The sequence below is a fragment of the Ailuropoda melanoleuca genome, chromosome 6, assembly GCF_002007445.2.
Source record: "Ailuropoda melanoleuca isolate Jingjing chromosome 6, ASM200744v2, whole genome shotgun sequence".
NCBI classification, from domain to species: domain Eukaryota; kingdom Metazoa; phylum Chordata; class Mammalia; order Carnivora; family Ursidae; genus Ailuropoda; species Ailuropoda melanoleuca.
The window spans coordinates 103,922,647-103,939,012 of record NC_048223.1 but is presented as its reverse complement, the minus strand read 5'-3'; the positions used below and the strand labels follow the sequence as shown (position 1 = coordinate 103,939,012).

At 40.4% G+C, this 16,366-nt stretch overlaps 1 protein-coding gene across 2 annotated transcripts; it reads right to left on the bottom strand.

Moving 5' to 3' along the window:
- Nucleotides 1–2,224: 2,224 nt before the first annotated feature.
- On the bottom strand, nucleotides 2,225–10,704 carry BORCS7 (BLOC-1 related complex subunit 7). Of its 2 annotated transcripts, none has more exons than XM_034663201.1 (5): nucleotides 10,501–10,704; nucleotides 5,075–5,137; nucleotides 4,926–4,969; nucleotides 3,920–3,956; nucleotides 2,225–3,086 (listed from the first exon to the last, which is right to left on the bottom strand). In XM_034663201.1, the coding sequence occupies exons 1-4, from the start codon at nucleotides 10,636–10,638 to the stop codon at nucleotides 3,932–3,934; spliced, it is 270 nt and encodes an 89-aa protein (XP_034519092.1). In that variant the 5' UTR covers nucleotides 10,639–10,704; the 3' UTR covers nucleotides 2,225–3,086; nucleotides 3,920–3,931. The 2 variants fall into 2 exon arrangements, with proteins under 2 accessions (XP_034519092.1, XP_002913938.1); XM_002913892.4 differs by having other exon boundaries at nucleotides 3,936–3,956; nucleotides 10,501–10,702.
- Between the last annotated feature and the right edge of the window lie 5,662 nt (nucleotides 10,705–16,366).

Sequence of the window (16,366 nt, the reverse complement as noted above, 5' to 3'; positions counted from 1 at the left end):
AAAAATGAAAATGAAAGCCATATTTACTTCAGCAAATGAACTGGGTATCTTATCATTGTTTTCTATACTTTGGAAGTATATGGAAGTTCTTTGACAATTTGGAAAATTCTCAGGAAAGCTATCATGAGCAAATGACTTTTTTTTTTTTTTTAATTTTTTAAGTAAGCTCTAGGCCCAGCATGGGGCTCAAACTCACAATCCCAAGATCAAGAGTCACATGCCCTTCTGACTGAACCAGCCAGGTCTCCCGGACATATTCTCTTTTAAATATCAGTTTTGTAATACTGTATCTTCAGAGGAGCAGGACATTTTGATACTAGTCTAAATCAAATTTTTAGAATCAATCTGACAGATCATGCTTTTAAAATCTGATTTATTTTATATATCTCCATTTCAATTATAAATTTACTAATTTGTACTTTCAGATTGAGTGATACTTAACCAATTCAATTTTTTTTTAAGATTTTATTTTTAAGTAATCTCCACACCCAGTGTGGGGCTTGAACATACAACCCCAAGATCAATAGTCACATGCTTCACCAACTGAGCCAGCCAAATGCCCCAATACTTTACCACCTTAATCTGTAAGAACCAATTAATGATATCATATATTTTTTCAAATTTTTATCATTCTTATTCTATTTTGATTTCTTCTCTAAGTTCTTTTCTTTTTAACACATTTTTTTATTATATTATGTTGGTCACCATACAGTACATCCCTGGTCTTTGATGTAAGGTTCGATGATTCATTAGTTGCGTATAACACCCAGTGCACCATGCAATACGTGCCCTCCTTACTACCCATCACCAGCCTATCCCATTCCCCCACCCCCCTCCCCTCTGAAGCCCTCAGTTTGTTTCTCAGTTCTAACCACAAATCCCTTAAAAAAGGAAACATTTCCACCCTTTTCCCTACAGAGATTTAAAGTATGATTTTTTTTTCTTTATAGTACTGCATAGGTATTAGCACATAAGTCTTCTTGCATAGAATTTGAATTTTCACTATTTTGAAAATATTATCCTTCAACATATTCTCTACAACCCAGATGTTATTAAAGAAGTCTTTTTTGTTTCCATATGTTTGATCACCATTTAATTCTACCTAACCCATTGATTTCTACAAGAGATATAGTATCAAATTATGTGTACATTTCTGACTATTCATACATTTCTGGCTACTTTTCTTCCATGTATTTTGGCATTATGTTCTTTAAAATGACTAAATTTAGTATTACTAGGGTTTCATTATTTTGTAAATTTTATATTTACCATTAAAATTTTGATGGTGAAATTTGTTTTATCAGGTATAATGTAAGCAATCACTGCTACTTTAATATTTGTTCCAGCATGATGAGGAAAACTTAGACCATACCTTTATTTTAATTTTTTGCAAATGTCATGTTAGGTATTTCTTTTCATCTTGTATACTTGGATGATTGAATTTTTGTTTTGTTTTCTAAATTGCTGACACTTTAAAAAAAATTAGTCCTTAGATTTTCAAAGCAGATAATCCTACCATATGATAATAATTGTTTCTTTGTTACTAATAGCTACACTTTTTTTTAAAGATTTTATTTATTTATTTATTCATCTGAGAGAGAGAGAGCACAAGCAAGGGAAGCAGCAGGCACAGAGAGAGAGAGAGGGAGAAGCAGCCTCCCCACTGAGCAGGGAGCCCTACATGGGGCTCTATCCCAGGACCCTGGGATCGTGACCCATGCCGAAGGCAGACGCTTAACTGACTGAGCCACCCAGGCGCCCCATTAGCTATACTTACTTTTAACTTCTGCATTAGACATGGCCTCCAGCAAAATGCTGAATAGCCACAGTGATAGTAAGGTCCTCTGATAATGCTTCAAATGTTTTACTCTTAACATGACATTTGCTGTCAATTCGTGACCCTTCTTTTTGAAGGTGAATTGAGCTCATTTACATTTAATGATCATAATAAGAGTTTATAAAATAAATGCATAACTGAATTCCTTCATACCTACTTTTTTCTTTTACCTCAAGTTAATTTGTATAGGTATAATGAGGGATAAATACAATCTTAATATGATTAGTTGACTTGATGATATACAATATGAATTAAGTTGGACTCTTATTTGCTTCTGTTCTTTCACTGAAAACACCATTTCTTATGTCAGCTTTCTCCTAAATCTTTACTGAAGTAAGAAATGAACTAGAACACGATGGAGTCCCATTTAAAATTCAAACAAACACATTCAAAGGTAATGCCTTTTAGCTAGATGAACTAAATGAACATAGGCAAACAATTGACAACATAAAGTTTTCACCACGGCACAACCATACGCTGCTATCAGTCCCGGTAATCCAAATGCCTTTGCATTTGGCAATAATGTTCTACAAGTGAATCTGCTGATGACTAGCAAAATTACAAAATGAATCCAAGGCCAACTAATCAAGAGTCACAACAAAGGAACTAGGAATGCGGGTCAAGGCAGGAGGTTGCAGCTGGCCAGATAGGATACCATTTGCCTAATTTTCATTTAGGAATTTGCTACGATGAATAAAATAAATATCTCCTCTGAGTTAATAGAAAAGAACAGATATTACCTATCACTGTTCTGTGACCATGAAATCTCCTAAATGAATGATTAAAAGAAAAAAAGTCCTTAAAAAGAGTATTATTCCTGTTTTCACAATAGAAGCCATATTTCTGAATTTAAAACATTATTCAGCATTTGCTTAAGAATCACATTTAGATGATATAGCTTTTGACATATAAAAGGTCTATGGGAAAAACTAAGACCTCTTTAATTTTGCTTTAACATCAAACTAAACAGAGCAATTAAAAAATTCTGTAAGAGCATGGGTTAGTCGGCTTCAAGAAGTACTTACAAAATTCAACCACCTAGCTTCTCTTCAGGAGAAACTGTACACCATCACAAATCTTTTCTAACTTAACTTTTGGAAAAGAAAATGGAAAATCCAACCCATAGGACAGCAGTTGAGTAAAATACTTCCTTCTCAGTGTCAGGCAAAGAAGTACTTTTCCCTCTTACAAGCTGCTCTATTTCAACAGATGATTCAACTGGTCCTGTAGATCAGAAGACTGCTCAACACTGGAAATCAGAACAGAGAAAAAGTTTATCCAGGATGAGCAAGAACAACCTCTCTTTGTACAGTTTGTACTTTAATGCATAAACACTGCCGAAGCCAACAAAATGTATATTGGTCCACTACAGTTCCAGAAGTTTAAACTATGAAAAAAAGGTTTGTAAAGCCAATTAGTGTAACCAACATTGTAAGGGACAGATTTAACTTACTCAAAAAAACAAGACTGCTTAATGACTTTAGCACATTTACCTAATGAGTATCACCAACACAGAAGGTTTTCTATTCCTTAAGTTTGGCACCTACGCCCTAGAATTTTTAGAAAGTCTTCATTAGCAGTGAGTTAACTTACTGCATGCCTTTGAAATATACAGTTGACCCTTGAACAACACGGAGATTACAGGCATGACGCCCCACACAATCAAAATCTGTGTATAACTCTGACTCCCCCAAAACTTAACTACTGTTGAACTTCTAGAAGCCTTACTGATAACACAGTCAATTAACACATATTTTGCATGTTACATGTGTTATATACTACACTCATAATAGAATAAGCTAGAGGAAAAAGTGTTATTAAGAAAATCATAAGGAAGAGAAAATACATTTGCAATATATACTGTATTTATTTTTTTAAAAATCTGTGTATAAGTGGAACCGTGTAGTTCAAACTTGTATTGCTCAAGGGTCAACTGTACTGTTTTCTTTATATCCCCAAATGAGCTACCCCAGAGTGTATGTCAATTTAAGGGCATATGTCAGCTAGAGTTTCACACTGATCTTAGGCCCAGAAGTACAATTCCCTGTAGCCTGCTTCATTTGGTCCCCCCGACTCCCCTACCTTTGGGGTTACTTACTTCTTCTGAATAGCTTCTTGCCTAAATCAGAAAGGGAAAGAGGAAAATAAAGATAAAAAAATCTCAGAAAACTAGTGCAACTTATGGCTAGATATGTGTAGGCAGAACAAATTTCCAGATTATGTCACATTCTGTATTTCTGTCCATTCTAGCTTAAGACTGTGCTCTTGAAGCTCTGTCCACTATCTGAGTGCAGAGTTGCTAAGAAGATAGATTCTAAACCCAAAGAGGTAATGACACTCTATCAGACTGAGGGAGGTGGTACCACAAACAATATGCATGGCTCACGTTCAGTCCAGGTATGTGGAATCTAATGGTCACACACCTGATATGCACACACCCCAAGAATGAACATTTGGCTGTTTAAATATCAAGAGTTAAATTCTCAATCATACATTTCCAATAGGTACATAAGTAATATCAACTATATAAAATATAAAGCAAAATTAAATACGATGAAAAGCTAATTATAATTTTATCCAAAATTATAACAGAGAAAGGGTTCTCTGTATTTCAGAATCTCCTGGATCATTTCTATGTAGCTACGGCTGGGTTCAATGGGGGGACTATAGGATACAGGTCACAGTTACACTTGATTCCCTAGTGAAAGCACAGACCTCCCCAGGAGAGACCTTGGGCACAGGTCGTCAACAAATACTGATTAAATGTCAACTGGGTGCCGAGTACTGTGCGAGTATGGTCCTGGCACGAGCCCTGCCCTCCTGGCGTTTATAATCTCTCCCTCTGAGGAGCCCCCAAATGAACACAGAGAGGCTCACAAAAGGCAGTCCCTGCTCTTGATCTCACCCATACTCCAGCTTCTTCTGCAGTTGCCACCATCTTTTCCAGAAGGAGTGCATTCTCGACTAACCCAACCTTTCTTCCCAACTCCTGCCCTCACAGGAAAGTGTGCTGAAGCACAAAGGCAGGAGGGGGCAGCCTGCGGAATGTGACTTCGCAGCAAGCTGGCACCGCAGAAGGCATACTCACTGGTATTGCAGGTGTGTTGTTATTATTGCCATTTTCCTTAAACTCTGCATTAAAACAAAACAAAACAAAAAAAAGAGAACATTCCACTTCCTTGTAACCACACAAATTATGTAACTGAAACCCAAATCACAAAAGAAATTGTTTCTTACATCTTCTGAGTGCAAGATGGCATCTTCCTGCAGGACCATGTTTCGAGCTGCCTGACCTAGCAGCTGGAAGACAAAAATAAAGTGGTAATGATCAAAATCTGCAAACTTCCTGTAATCTTCTCTCCGCAGCTGTTATACCACCGCCCTCTCTCCTCCCCTCCCCCCATACAACTACAAATGCTCCAAATGTAACAGAGGATAATTTTCTATTTGTTCATGTTGAAAATCCAAATTCAATGTCACTGTGGCGGTGCTGGCATGGGCTCAACATCTGCTCCAAAGGCTACTGTTTGAGAAATCAAGGGCTCCATAACTGCAGAGTTAGAAGGCAAGAGGAGATCGACAGAAGTTTCCTGCCTACGGTCACACCCTGCTCCTGGCAGATGTCTAGTCCAACCATATAAGGGGAGTTACTGTATGTCCTACCCACCATCCCTGTTCCCTTGAGTCAGAGAGATTCTGACAAAGAGGGGGCTGATGACCTCAAATTCACCAGGAATACCAACCCTGCTACAGACCCCAGATAAATCTCCCCTGTGGTAACTGTCGTTTATTTATTTTCATTTTTAAGTTTTAAAATTAGGGGCGCCTGGGTGGCACAGCGGTTAAGCGTCTGCCTTCGGCTCAGGGCGTGATCCCGGCATTGTGGGATCAAGCCCCACATCAGGCTCCTCCGCTTTGGGCCTGCTTCTTCCTCTCCCACTCCCCCTGCTTGTGTTCCCTCTCTCGCTGGCTGTCTCTATCTCTGTCGAATAAATAAAAATAAAATCTAAAATAAATAAATAAATAAAATTAATAAACTTTTTATGTGCTTCTAACGTTGAAACAGTAAAATAAGTCCCTTCCCTTCCCCATTCTCTCTCCCATGTGCATAAATTTTTTTTTAGGGGCACCTGGCTGGCTCAGGCCATAGAGTATGTGACTCTTGATCTCAGGGTCAGAGAGTTCAAGCCCCACATTGGGTGTGAAGCTCACTTAATTAAAAATGAAATTAAAAATTAATTAATTAATTAATCTTTCAATTCAATACTTTTTTAAATGTATATAATCTGCCCCCCTTACTTAAAATGTAACCTACAACCTGCACTCTTCCACACGCTGCTCTCCTCACTTGACAAGATAGGCTGAAAGAGATCTGCGGTAATTTATACTGAATCTGCACGTTGCTCTTCTATGGCTGCAGAGCACGTGGCTGTACAGATGTCCCTGTAAGATTATTCAACCAGTCGTCTGCTGTAGACTGGGGGGCTATTTGCAGTCTTTGCTAGTATAAGCAGTGCTACAAAAAATACCTTATATATCTTTGTGTCTTTTTGCTGGTGTATCTTTGGGATAGACTCATAGACTCATGACTGTGATTGCTGGACGAGAGGGTCTTACTGGGGTTATACCATTTCACATTCACAGCCACAATGTATCAGAGTACCTCTTCCCTCCTTGTGGCCACCTTTAAGTGGCAAACTCCAAAGTCCTATGGGAGATGGGGACCGATAAACTGATGGCAGAAAGAAAAGGTTCTAACAGAATCTTCCTCATTCAGTCAGTCAACAAATATTTATTATACGCTGACGGTATGCCAGGAAGAGACATAGACCCTGTCCTCACAGGGCTCACAATCTGATGTTACATAGAGGACACAGGCACTACAATACCTTGTGGTAGCTGCCGATGGGGGAGCACCAGATGACCGGGCAGCCTGGGGAGTCGGGTGTCTGACCCATTACACAGGGCCGGGTGTTCAGGGAGGGCTCCCAAAAAGAACCGACTTCTAAGCAGAGACCTAAAGGTTGGGCATGATCAGATTTACTGTTTTAGAAGCACGGCAAGTGGAATGGACTGGAGCAGGGACTGAAGGCAGAGAGACTGGCTGGGAGAACACTGCCATAGTCTAGGCAAGCAATGAAAGTGGCCTGAGCCACAGGAGTGGCCATTAAAAAGCGGGGTGGGGGTGGGTGATCATTTCAAAGATAGAGTCAAGGAGACTCGTGATTCCTGGAATGCAGGAGCTGTTGCAATGCTGGGCCAAGGCCCTTTCTTTGATGACATATGTATTCATTGGCATTCTGCATCATTTTCTTGCATAAACCAACCACGCACATCACATATCATCTAAGATGTCTGGGTTGGGTTTCTTTAAAGTGGAACAACATCTTGGGTATTTCCCCCTAGGCTTTTACTATTGCTTTGCTCATAAGTAACTCAATAGCAATCCTAGCCCCTCGTCTTGAACAGGTACTGTTACTAAGTTGTTATTTGTTAGCTCCTCATCTTCAACAAGATTTTTCAACTTCCTGTTCATAGCAGTACCAACTCTCTTTTTGTTTTCATTCTAGTTCATCATTTTCCATATTATTGCATTAAATAATGTAGTGAAAATAGCAACCATAAACACGGGTTTAAGATAAAAAAACAATGGACCCTAAAAAAAAAAATCCCACACACAATGGACCGTTTACTCAGCACACAACTCGACTGGAGGCGTGGAGGAGAGAGGAGGAGGCGTGCACAGGAGGAGCATGGGGGGGTCACATGCATTCATTATGCTGTGGGCACAAGGCTGGCATCTTCCCCACTTGGTCCTCCAGCCACACTGACCTTGCACACCCTGCACACATTCCCATCTCACGGCCTCGGCATTTGCCATTTCTTCTTGGAGCACTCTGCCTCCAGACGTCCGTGGGGTCTGCTCCCTCACTTCATTCAAGTATCTGCTCCAATGCCCCTCCCTGGAGGGCCCTTCCCTGACCACCCTATTTCAGGAAAACCCTTTCATCACTCTCTACTCCCAGCTTAGTTTTTCTTCATGATATTTACTACCACCCGATTTTTTGTTTCATTTATTTGTGTCTTCACTAAAATGTAAGCTTCCTTTTTTTTTTTAAGATTTTATTTATTTATTTCACAGAGAGAGAGAAAGACAGCAAGAGAGGGGAGTGTGAGAGGAAGAAGTAGGCTCCCAGCGGAGGAGCCCGATGTGGGGCTCGATCCCAGGGCTCTGGGATCATGCCCTGAGCCAAAGGCAGACGCTTAACGACTGAGCCACCCAGGTGCCCCTTCTTTAGCTTTTTGATTTGTTATTGGTGTGACCCAAATTGTCCCAGAGTCACAGGGTACCTCCCTGGGGTTGGTCTGGAGAGAAAGGAAGCTCTTGGTCTCATTGTGGACATGGAGCCTGATTTTTAGTTTGAATCCTTCTTAGCCCATAGAACATTGTTTCTCTTTTCAACAGTCTCCATGTGGCTGTTTTGGAGCAAGTGACATTAGGGCAGTCAATGGTGACACCGTGGCTCTGGGGCCACTAAACCAGCTAGTATCACATGAGAGGTGGTGCTCAAGATTATGAGCCTAGAACCAGTCTGCCTAGGTTTGAATCCTAGTTCTACCCCTTCTTCGCTACATTGTAACCTTGGACTAATTAAATTCCTCTTTGTATCCTCTATGTAAGAAAGGTAGCTCCTCTGTTAGTGAGTGCAAAGATTTAACAAATTAAGCTACATAAAACACGGCAGTGTCCAGCACATAGTAGATGCTCAATAAAAGTAAGTTTATTATAATGAATATGGATGTTCAGTACATACTGGTGGTTAACTATGAACACTATTTTTAAAAATTTATATATTTATACCTTGTTTCTCTTCCAAAAAGACCAAAGGCAAGTCATACCACATTATATGCATGCGTGTGTATATACACACATACACATTTTTTTTGAAAAATAGAAACAGAATCTAAAAGTCATTAAAAGGAGAAGGAAGTAATTGTATCTACCACTAAAACTGATGTAAGAACTTTTGCACAACCAAGGCAAAAAGTGAAACACTTTCATTTGCGTAATTTTTTTTTTAAGATTCTATTTACTTATTTGTCAGAGAGAGAGAGTGCGTGCCCACAGGCAGGAGGAGCAGCCTGAGCAAGGAGTCCAACAGAGGACTCGATCCCAGGACCCCAGGATCATGACCTGAGTGGAAGGCAGATGGTTAACTGACTGAGCCACCCAGGCGTCCCTCATTTGCATAATACTTATTTGGCAAAAGGCAACATAACAATTCCTCAATAAGAGAGAAACTTTCCTCTGATTGAATACTAAAATGAGTATATCATGTGTGACCTCACACAAAACGTACTTGGGATCACCAAATCAGTGACTTCAACAATAGTGTTATGGTAAATGCAAACACCTTCTTCATACGGTTATTTACTTGTAGTCACTATCATGACAAGCTAAAAACAAATAATGCAAGGTGATTCTGTAAAGACAATTCTACTGGATCCTAAACTAATATGAATAAAGCTGCCATGAATATTCATATACAAGTCCAAAAGCTTGTGGCCATATTATGCTTGCTACTGCAATTACATAATTTAATGAAACAATATAAAGACTGATGAAATATGAGTTCAAAGAGAGAGAGAATTGCTATTATTATGAAAACTAAGTTGAAAATAAGCAATGCTTATTTGTTGAAGATGAGCAACTAAGTCACACTGCTATTAATTATGAGCAAGATAATGATAAAAGTCTACAGAAGAAATTCACAATGATCTAAAAAGACTTTGTATTCAGATTATTTCACAGGTGTATTCAAGGTGTTGTTCTACTTTAAAGAAACCAAAACAGGAACTCTTAGGTAATACGTTATGCGTGTCGTCGGCTTATGCAACAAAATGAGAGGCATGTTATTTCTCTTGGGTAAAAACCTAGGAGTGGAATGGCTCAGTCATCGGAACCATTTTGTTTGTCCATTCACTTGGAAACGAACATTTGGTTTTTCTCCAGTTTGATGCTATCACGGATAATGGGGCTATGCACATGTACAAGTCTTTGTATGGACATATATTTTCATTTCTCGTGGGTGAATATCTAAAAGTACAATAAATACGACTTTTTGGAGACAAGCTGTACATATATAAAACTCTGGTGTGAAAAGCCATCATATAACTCCATTCATGGAACCAGCTAGAGAATGAAGGGGAAATGGGGGCAAAAGAGAAAGCAAATCTAATAAACAGAAAAACCAAGATGTGGCCTGAAAGACAAATCAGAAAAGAACAAATCCATTGACGAAGCACAAAAGTGTGAAAGGAATCTGGGATGTTGAGGGCAAAACAATGCGGAATTTGGGGGCCAGAAAGGGAGGGATCTTCTCTAGAGACAACCCCATGAAACGAATTCGAACTGGCTAGGACCACTACCTTATCCGCTGTCCTGCAGCAATCTCTATAGCACAGATTCGCACCATCCCTACAACGCAAATCCCCCCGAGACTACACATCCCAGAATGCAACACGCGGCCTTCGCGAACGAGCTCAACCCTCAGAGAGCAGTTCACAGCCTACAATTCCCAGGAGGTAATGCGATCCCCTTCCCACAGCCATGGAAGACTCGGGGCCCGGGATATCGGGCCGTAAGTCCACTCCCAGCTCACCTCGGAGCTCCGGGAGCCTTTCAACACCTGCTTGGTGAGCGCGATGACGTCCGTACCACAGGTGTTCACCTTCTCTATGAGGAGCCCCTTCACAGACTGACCGAATCGCGCTTGCGAATCTGGTGTCCCAGTCGCCATCACCTCAACCAGCGAACGCCTCAGCCTGGGCAACGGCGAGTCGCTGGGGCCAAAAGGCGTCAGGGCGGAAGGAAGCGAGGTGGTGTCTCTTCCACCGTGGGAAAAGGAAGGGACGCATGCGTCCAGCGAAGGTTGACCTCAGCTAACTTTTAATTTAAAATATTCAGTTGAGGGGCGCCTGGATGGCTCAGTCGGTTAAGCGGCTGCCTTTAGCTCAGGTCATGATCTCAGCGTCCTGGGATTGAGCCCCATGTGGGGCTCCCTGCTCAGCGGAGAGTTTGCCTCTCCCTCTCCATCTGCCTGCCGCTCTGCCTATTTGCGCTCTCTCTCAAATGAATAAAAAATTTAAAAAATTCCATTGGTATCCTGAGGAAGACAGGGCCCAGGCAGACATCTCTGGAGGGGACGGAGGACAATTTCAGTAAATCCATGGGTTAGAATCAGAAGGCCTGGATTATACTCCTGCTTCTCCCATTTAGTTGTGTGACTGCAGATTACTCAAGATTTGTGTCTTGTATTCATCAGTAAGAAATAACAATGTTCAAGTCTCCAAAGGGTTATGAGAATAAATTAAGACCAGTTCAATTTTAATAAAATTTCATTTAGTAAATATCAAACTGTGCTAGGCTGAGGGTAGAGAAAGAAAAGGTACAGTCCTTGTCTCTGAGGAGTTCCCAGACCATGTGATGAGCCCTGTAAACAGCTAATAAATGGAGGAAATGCTCAACATCATTAGTAGTTTTTTATGGTAAATGATCTCTTTTTTCTACTAAAAGCAGGGGCACCTGGGTGGCACAGCGGTTAAGCGTCTGCCTTCGGCTCAGGGCGTGATCCCAGCGTTATGGGATCAAGCCCCACATCAGGCTCTTCTGCTATGAGCCTGCTTCTTCCTCTCCCACTCCCCCTGCTTGTGTTCCCTCTCTCCCTGGCTGTCTCTATCTCTGTCGAATAAATAAATAAAATCTTTAAATAAAAAAAAAAGCAAACTGATCATCACCTTGGAAATGAATTAATACCTGAAATAAACTGTCAAACCATTTCCCAAAGTTTTTACCATTTTATGTTCCCAATAGCAGTGTGGGAGACTCCAGTAGCTCCACACCCACAAATTTAGGAAAAGATTGCTATGTAGCCATAGTAACAAATAGCCCCTGTGGTAGACAGACTGGCCACTGACAGGTAGCTCCCATGATCCCCATCTTGTGGTGTTCATGTGCTTGTGTGATCCCCTTCTCTTACATGTGGGCAGGACCTGTGTCTTGCTTTTAACCAATAGAATATGGACAGGTAATGGGAGATATATGATTGTGTATACATGATTATGTGATTACAAAGGCCATAAGACCCATCTTGCTGAAGTCTCTTTCCCCTTCACTGGCGGTGAGGAAGCAAGCAGCCATGTTGGAGAATTCCACATGGCAAGAAACTGCGTCTAGTCACTGAGAAATGAGCCTCCAGCTGAAAGCCAGCAATAAATAAATAAATAAATAAATAAATAAATAAATAAATAAAATAAAATAAAAACAAAGCACTCAATCTAACAGCCTAAAGGAACTGAATACTATAACAATCTGGAAAGTGAAGAAATAGATCCTTACCCAGTTGAGCTTCCAGATGAGAACCCAGCCCTGGTTCACACCTCAATTGTAGCAGCCTTGTGAGCCCCTAAGTAGATGGCCCAGAAAAACTGTACTTAGATTCCTGACCCACAGGAACTATAATAAATAAATGTGTGTTGTTTTAAGCCACTGTTTGTGTTAATATTGTTATACAGAAATAGAAGGCTAATATACCACCAGAACTTGTTTGAAATCTGTTCAATCAGTTAATGACAACTAACCTCAGTTAATCCCTTTCACAAACCAAGTAATCAGAGTCACTTCTGAAAGTCATCCAGAAACAAATCATGCCAATGATTACCCCTGAGTGCCAATCAATCAACAATAGTCTCACCCAATAACACTTCTATAGATCAAATCAACCTTCTTACATCCATCAATCCCTGAAGTCTATGCTTCCCCAAAACTCTATTATGATCAGCAGTCTACTCTGCTTAGAGAGACTGCCTGCTCTCCTTTATTATAATAAACAAATTCAGTTTTGTCTTTCTATGTCATATATTGAGCTATAGTCTTATCATTTTTGATAATTCTAGAGGTTCCAGCAAGATCATTTTGAAGACCCTCACTTGGCAGCATTCCAGGGACCCTCAGTTCAACAGGTGCACTTACTGGACATGTATAAGATCACTAGGCCTGGATCTTTGTATTAAGTAATTAGACCTTTGGATCTGGAGATGCACCATTTGGTTATAAGATCTAGGTCTTTATATAAGGTTATAAGACCTTTGGTTTGGTGGTATATTGTTTGATAAATATTTTTGCCATTAATATAATAATTCTGCTGCTGCCTTGCTTTTGCTGCTGTTGTTTATCTCTATGTACAAAGCTATGTCACAACGGATTTTGCTTTTTCCAGGATTATCTTGTTTCTTTTGAATGTATAAGGGAGTATTCTACAGAGAATGGACGGAATCACAGGCACAATAGTCTTCAACCCAACCTAAACTGACCTTTGAGGGTTAATGGTTGAGGTCTATTAGACTGGAGACTGGCTGATATTATCACATCCCTTTTGCTAACTGAAACCATCCAATCTTTTTCCAATAACTGATTAACTAACTATGAATTATCGTTACTCTCTCTCTCTCATATTATCATCTACTGGCATAGCTTTCTTAATTCAGAAACTCTATAAACTTTACCCAGTGAAGGAGGATCCTAGATTGTTTTTCTATAATTCAAGAAGTGTCCATGGCCAGAAAAGGACATGCTAATACTAAATATTGATCTAATGTCATTTGTTGATTGACGTCTTAGTAAATACAAAAATGACAGCACCAGGTCTGATACAGGTAGTCTAGTAACTCTTGTAAAATCCAATTCTTTACCAGAAGTCAAATTGTCTAAATGGTTAAACTATGGCTCTTTCTAGGACATATCAAATTACTCAAATAAAAGGGTAGATATGTAATCTAATAGCTGCCATGCCTTTAAAAGAATGAACTTCTTTAAAATGCTATTATAAAAGGTTTTTTTTCAACTTCTTTAGAAAGGGCGCCTGGGTGGCTCAGTCGGTTAAGTGTCTGCCTTTGGCTCAGGTCATGATGCCAGGGTCCTGGGATGGTGCCCCACATAGGGCTCCCTGCTCAGCAGGGAGTCTGCTTCTCCCTCTGCCCCTCCCCCAGCTCATGCTCTCTCGCTCTCTCAAATAAATAAATAAAATCTTTTAAAAGAAATAAACTTCCTCAGAAAACTTTTTTTACTTTTTAAAAAAAGATTCTATTTATTTATTTGACAGAGAGAGCACAAGCAAGGGGAGTGGCAGGCAGAGGGAGAGGGAGAAGCAGGCTCCCCACTGAGCAGGGATCCCAGGACCCTGGGATCATGACCAGAGCCGAAGGCAGACACTTAACCACCTGGGCCATCGAGGCGCCATCAGAAAACTTTTTTAAAGTTTTTGACAAATGTGAATTACTCGACGCCTTGATATTACCTAAATTAACTGCTGGTCCAAAAGGTGGAAGGTCACAATATTATACTATAGAAGCAATAATCCTGCAAATATATGTTAAAGATAATCATGTTAAACAGGATGCTGTGATTAAAAGTTTATATACAAGAACCTCATATAAGACAATGAAAATAATGACAAATTCATGGAGAGGTTAAAGGATTCAAACATAAATACACAAAATCTAGGGGCACCTTAGTGGCTCAGTCAGTTAAGCGTCTGACTTGTGATTGCAGTTCAGGTCATAATCTCAGGCTAATGGGATCAAGTTCCATGTCAGGCGGTGCTGTGTGTGGAGCCTGCTTAAGATTCTCTCTCTCTCCCTTTCTCTCTGCCCCCTGCCCCTGGCTCACACTCACTTGCTCTCTCTCTATTTTTCTTAAAAGACTCTATTTGAGGGAGAGAAAGCAAGTCCGAGCTGGGGAGAGAGAGAGGGCAGAGGGAGAGGGAGAAGCATGCTCCCCACCATGCAGGGAGCCCAATGGGGGGCTCAACCCCAGGACCCTGGGATCATGACCCGAACCGAAGGCAGACTTTTTTTTTTTTTTTTTTTTTTTTTTTTAAGATTTTATTTATTAGACAGAGATAGAGACAGCCAGCGAGAGAGGGAACACAAGCAGGGGGAGTGGGAGAGGGAGAAGCAGGCTCTCAGCGGAGGAGCCTGATGTGGGGCTCAATCCCACAACGCCGGGATCACGCCCTGAGCCGAAGGCAGACGCTTAACCGCTATGCCACCCAGGCGCCCCCGAAGGCAGACTTTTAACTGACTGAGCCACCCAGCCCCCTCTCTCTCTTTAAAAAAAAAATAAAGTAATTTAAATTTTATTTAAAATTAAATAAGTAAGTACACAAAACCTTCCCACGAAATTCTGAAAAGAACCACGAGGAATGATTGAATTTAAGACCTACAAAGGTAAGATCTTTCATTTTTTTAAATTTTTATTTATTTATTTATTTGACAGAGACAGAGACAGCCAGCGAGAGAGGGAACACAGGCAGGGGGAGTGGGAGAGGAAGGAGCAGGCTCATAGCGGAGGAGCCTGATGTGCGGCTTGATCCCAGAACACCGGGATCACGCCCTGAGCTGAAGACAGACGCTTAATGACTGAGCCACCCAGGAGCCCCAGGTAAGATCTTTCAAAGCCAGCATCATCACCAGACAGCACCAGAAAAAAACCTCAAATGGACACTAGATTAAATTCTCCATGAAACACCTCATTCCAGTAGGTACAAATTGGCCATGATATAGAACACTGATTGAAAACTCTTTCTAGGCTAACAGAGGATATGGCCAGTCCATGCCTCATCTGTAACTAAATAATTCTGCAAAAGTTTGTAAAGGTTTGACTCCAACTCTATGACATTCTGGAAAACTCAAAACTATAGAGGCAGTAAAAAGATTAGCGGTTGCCAGGGGTCGGGGGAGTGAGATGAACAGGTGGAGCACAGAAGATTTTTAGGGGAGTGAAACTATTCTAATGATATGATAATGATGGATAAATGTCATTATACATTTGTCCAAACCCATAGAGTATACATAGAGTGAGCCCTAATGTAAACTGTGGATTTGCAGTGATAACGATGTGTCAGCATAGGCTCATCAGTTGTAATGAAGGTACCACTTTGGTGGGGAAGGCTATGTGTGTGTGGGCGCAGGGAGTATTTGGCAACTCTCTGTACCTTCCCCTTAACTTTGAACTGTTCTAAAAAAAAAAAAGTTTCAATTAAAAAAATTGTAAAGGTGACGAATTGTAAAAAACTGAAAAGTTGTAAAGGACTGAAACCGTGCCTAAAGGCTATTTTGAACATCTCCAAATGGATTTTGTAAATTAACGTCTTCTATGTGTACTGGTAAGAGTCAATTTATTTTCTGAATGAGTTGAAGCATTTCCATGTTGAAAAGCCACAAGTACAGTAGCTAGTATTCTATTATACTTTGTATCTTGTACCTAATTTCTCCCTCTGTTTTCTACATTCCAACTAATTGATCCAGTGATAAAGTGACACAGTTAACTGAAACAATTATTTATTAATTTAAATTGTGCAAGACTTGGCCTTTACTCAAAAGTCTTTCCGTCTTCGTCACTCCCCAGTCCTCTGGAAAAACACAACATATTTTAAAAGAACTGAAACGTTGACATGCAATAGAGACCCT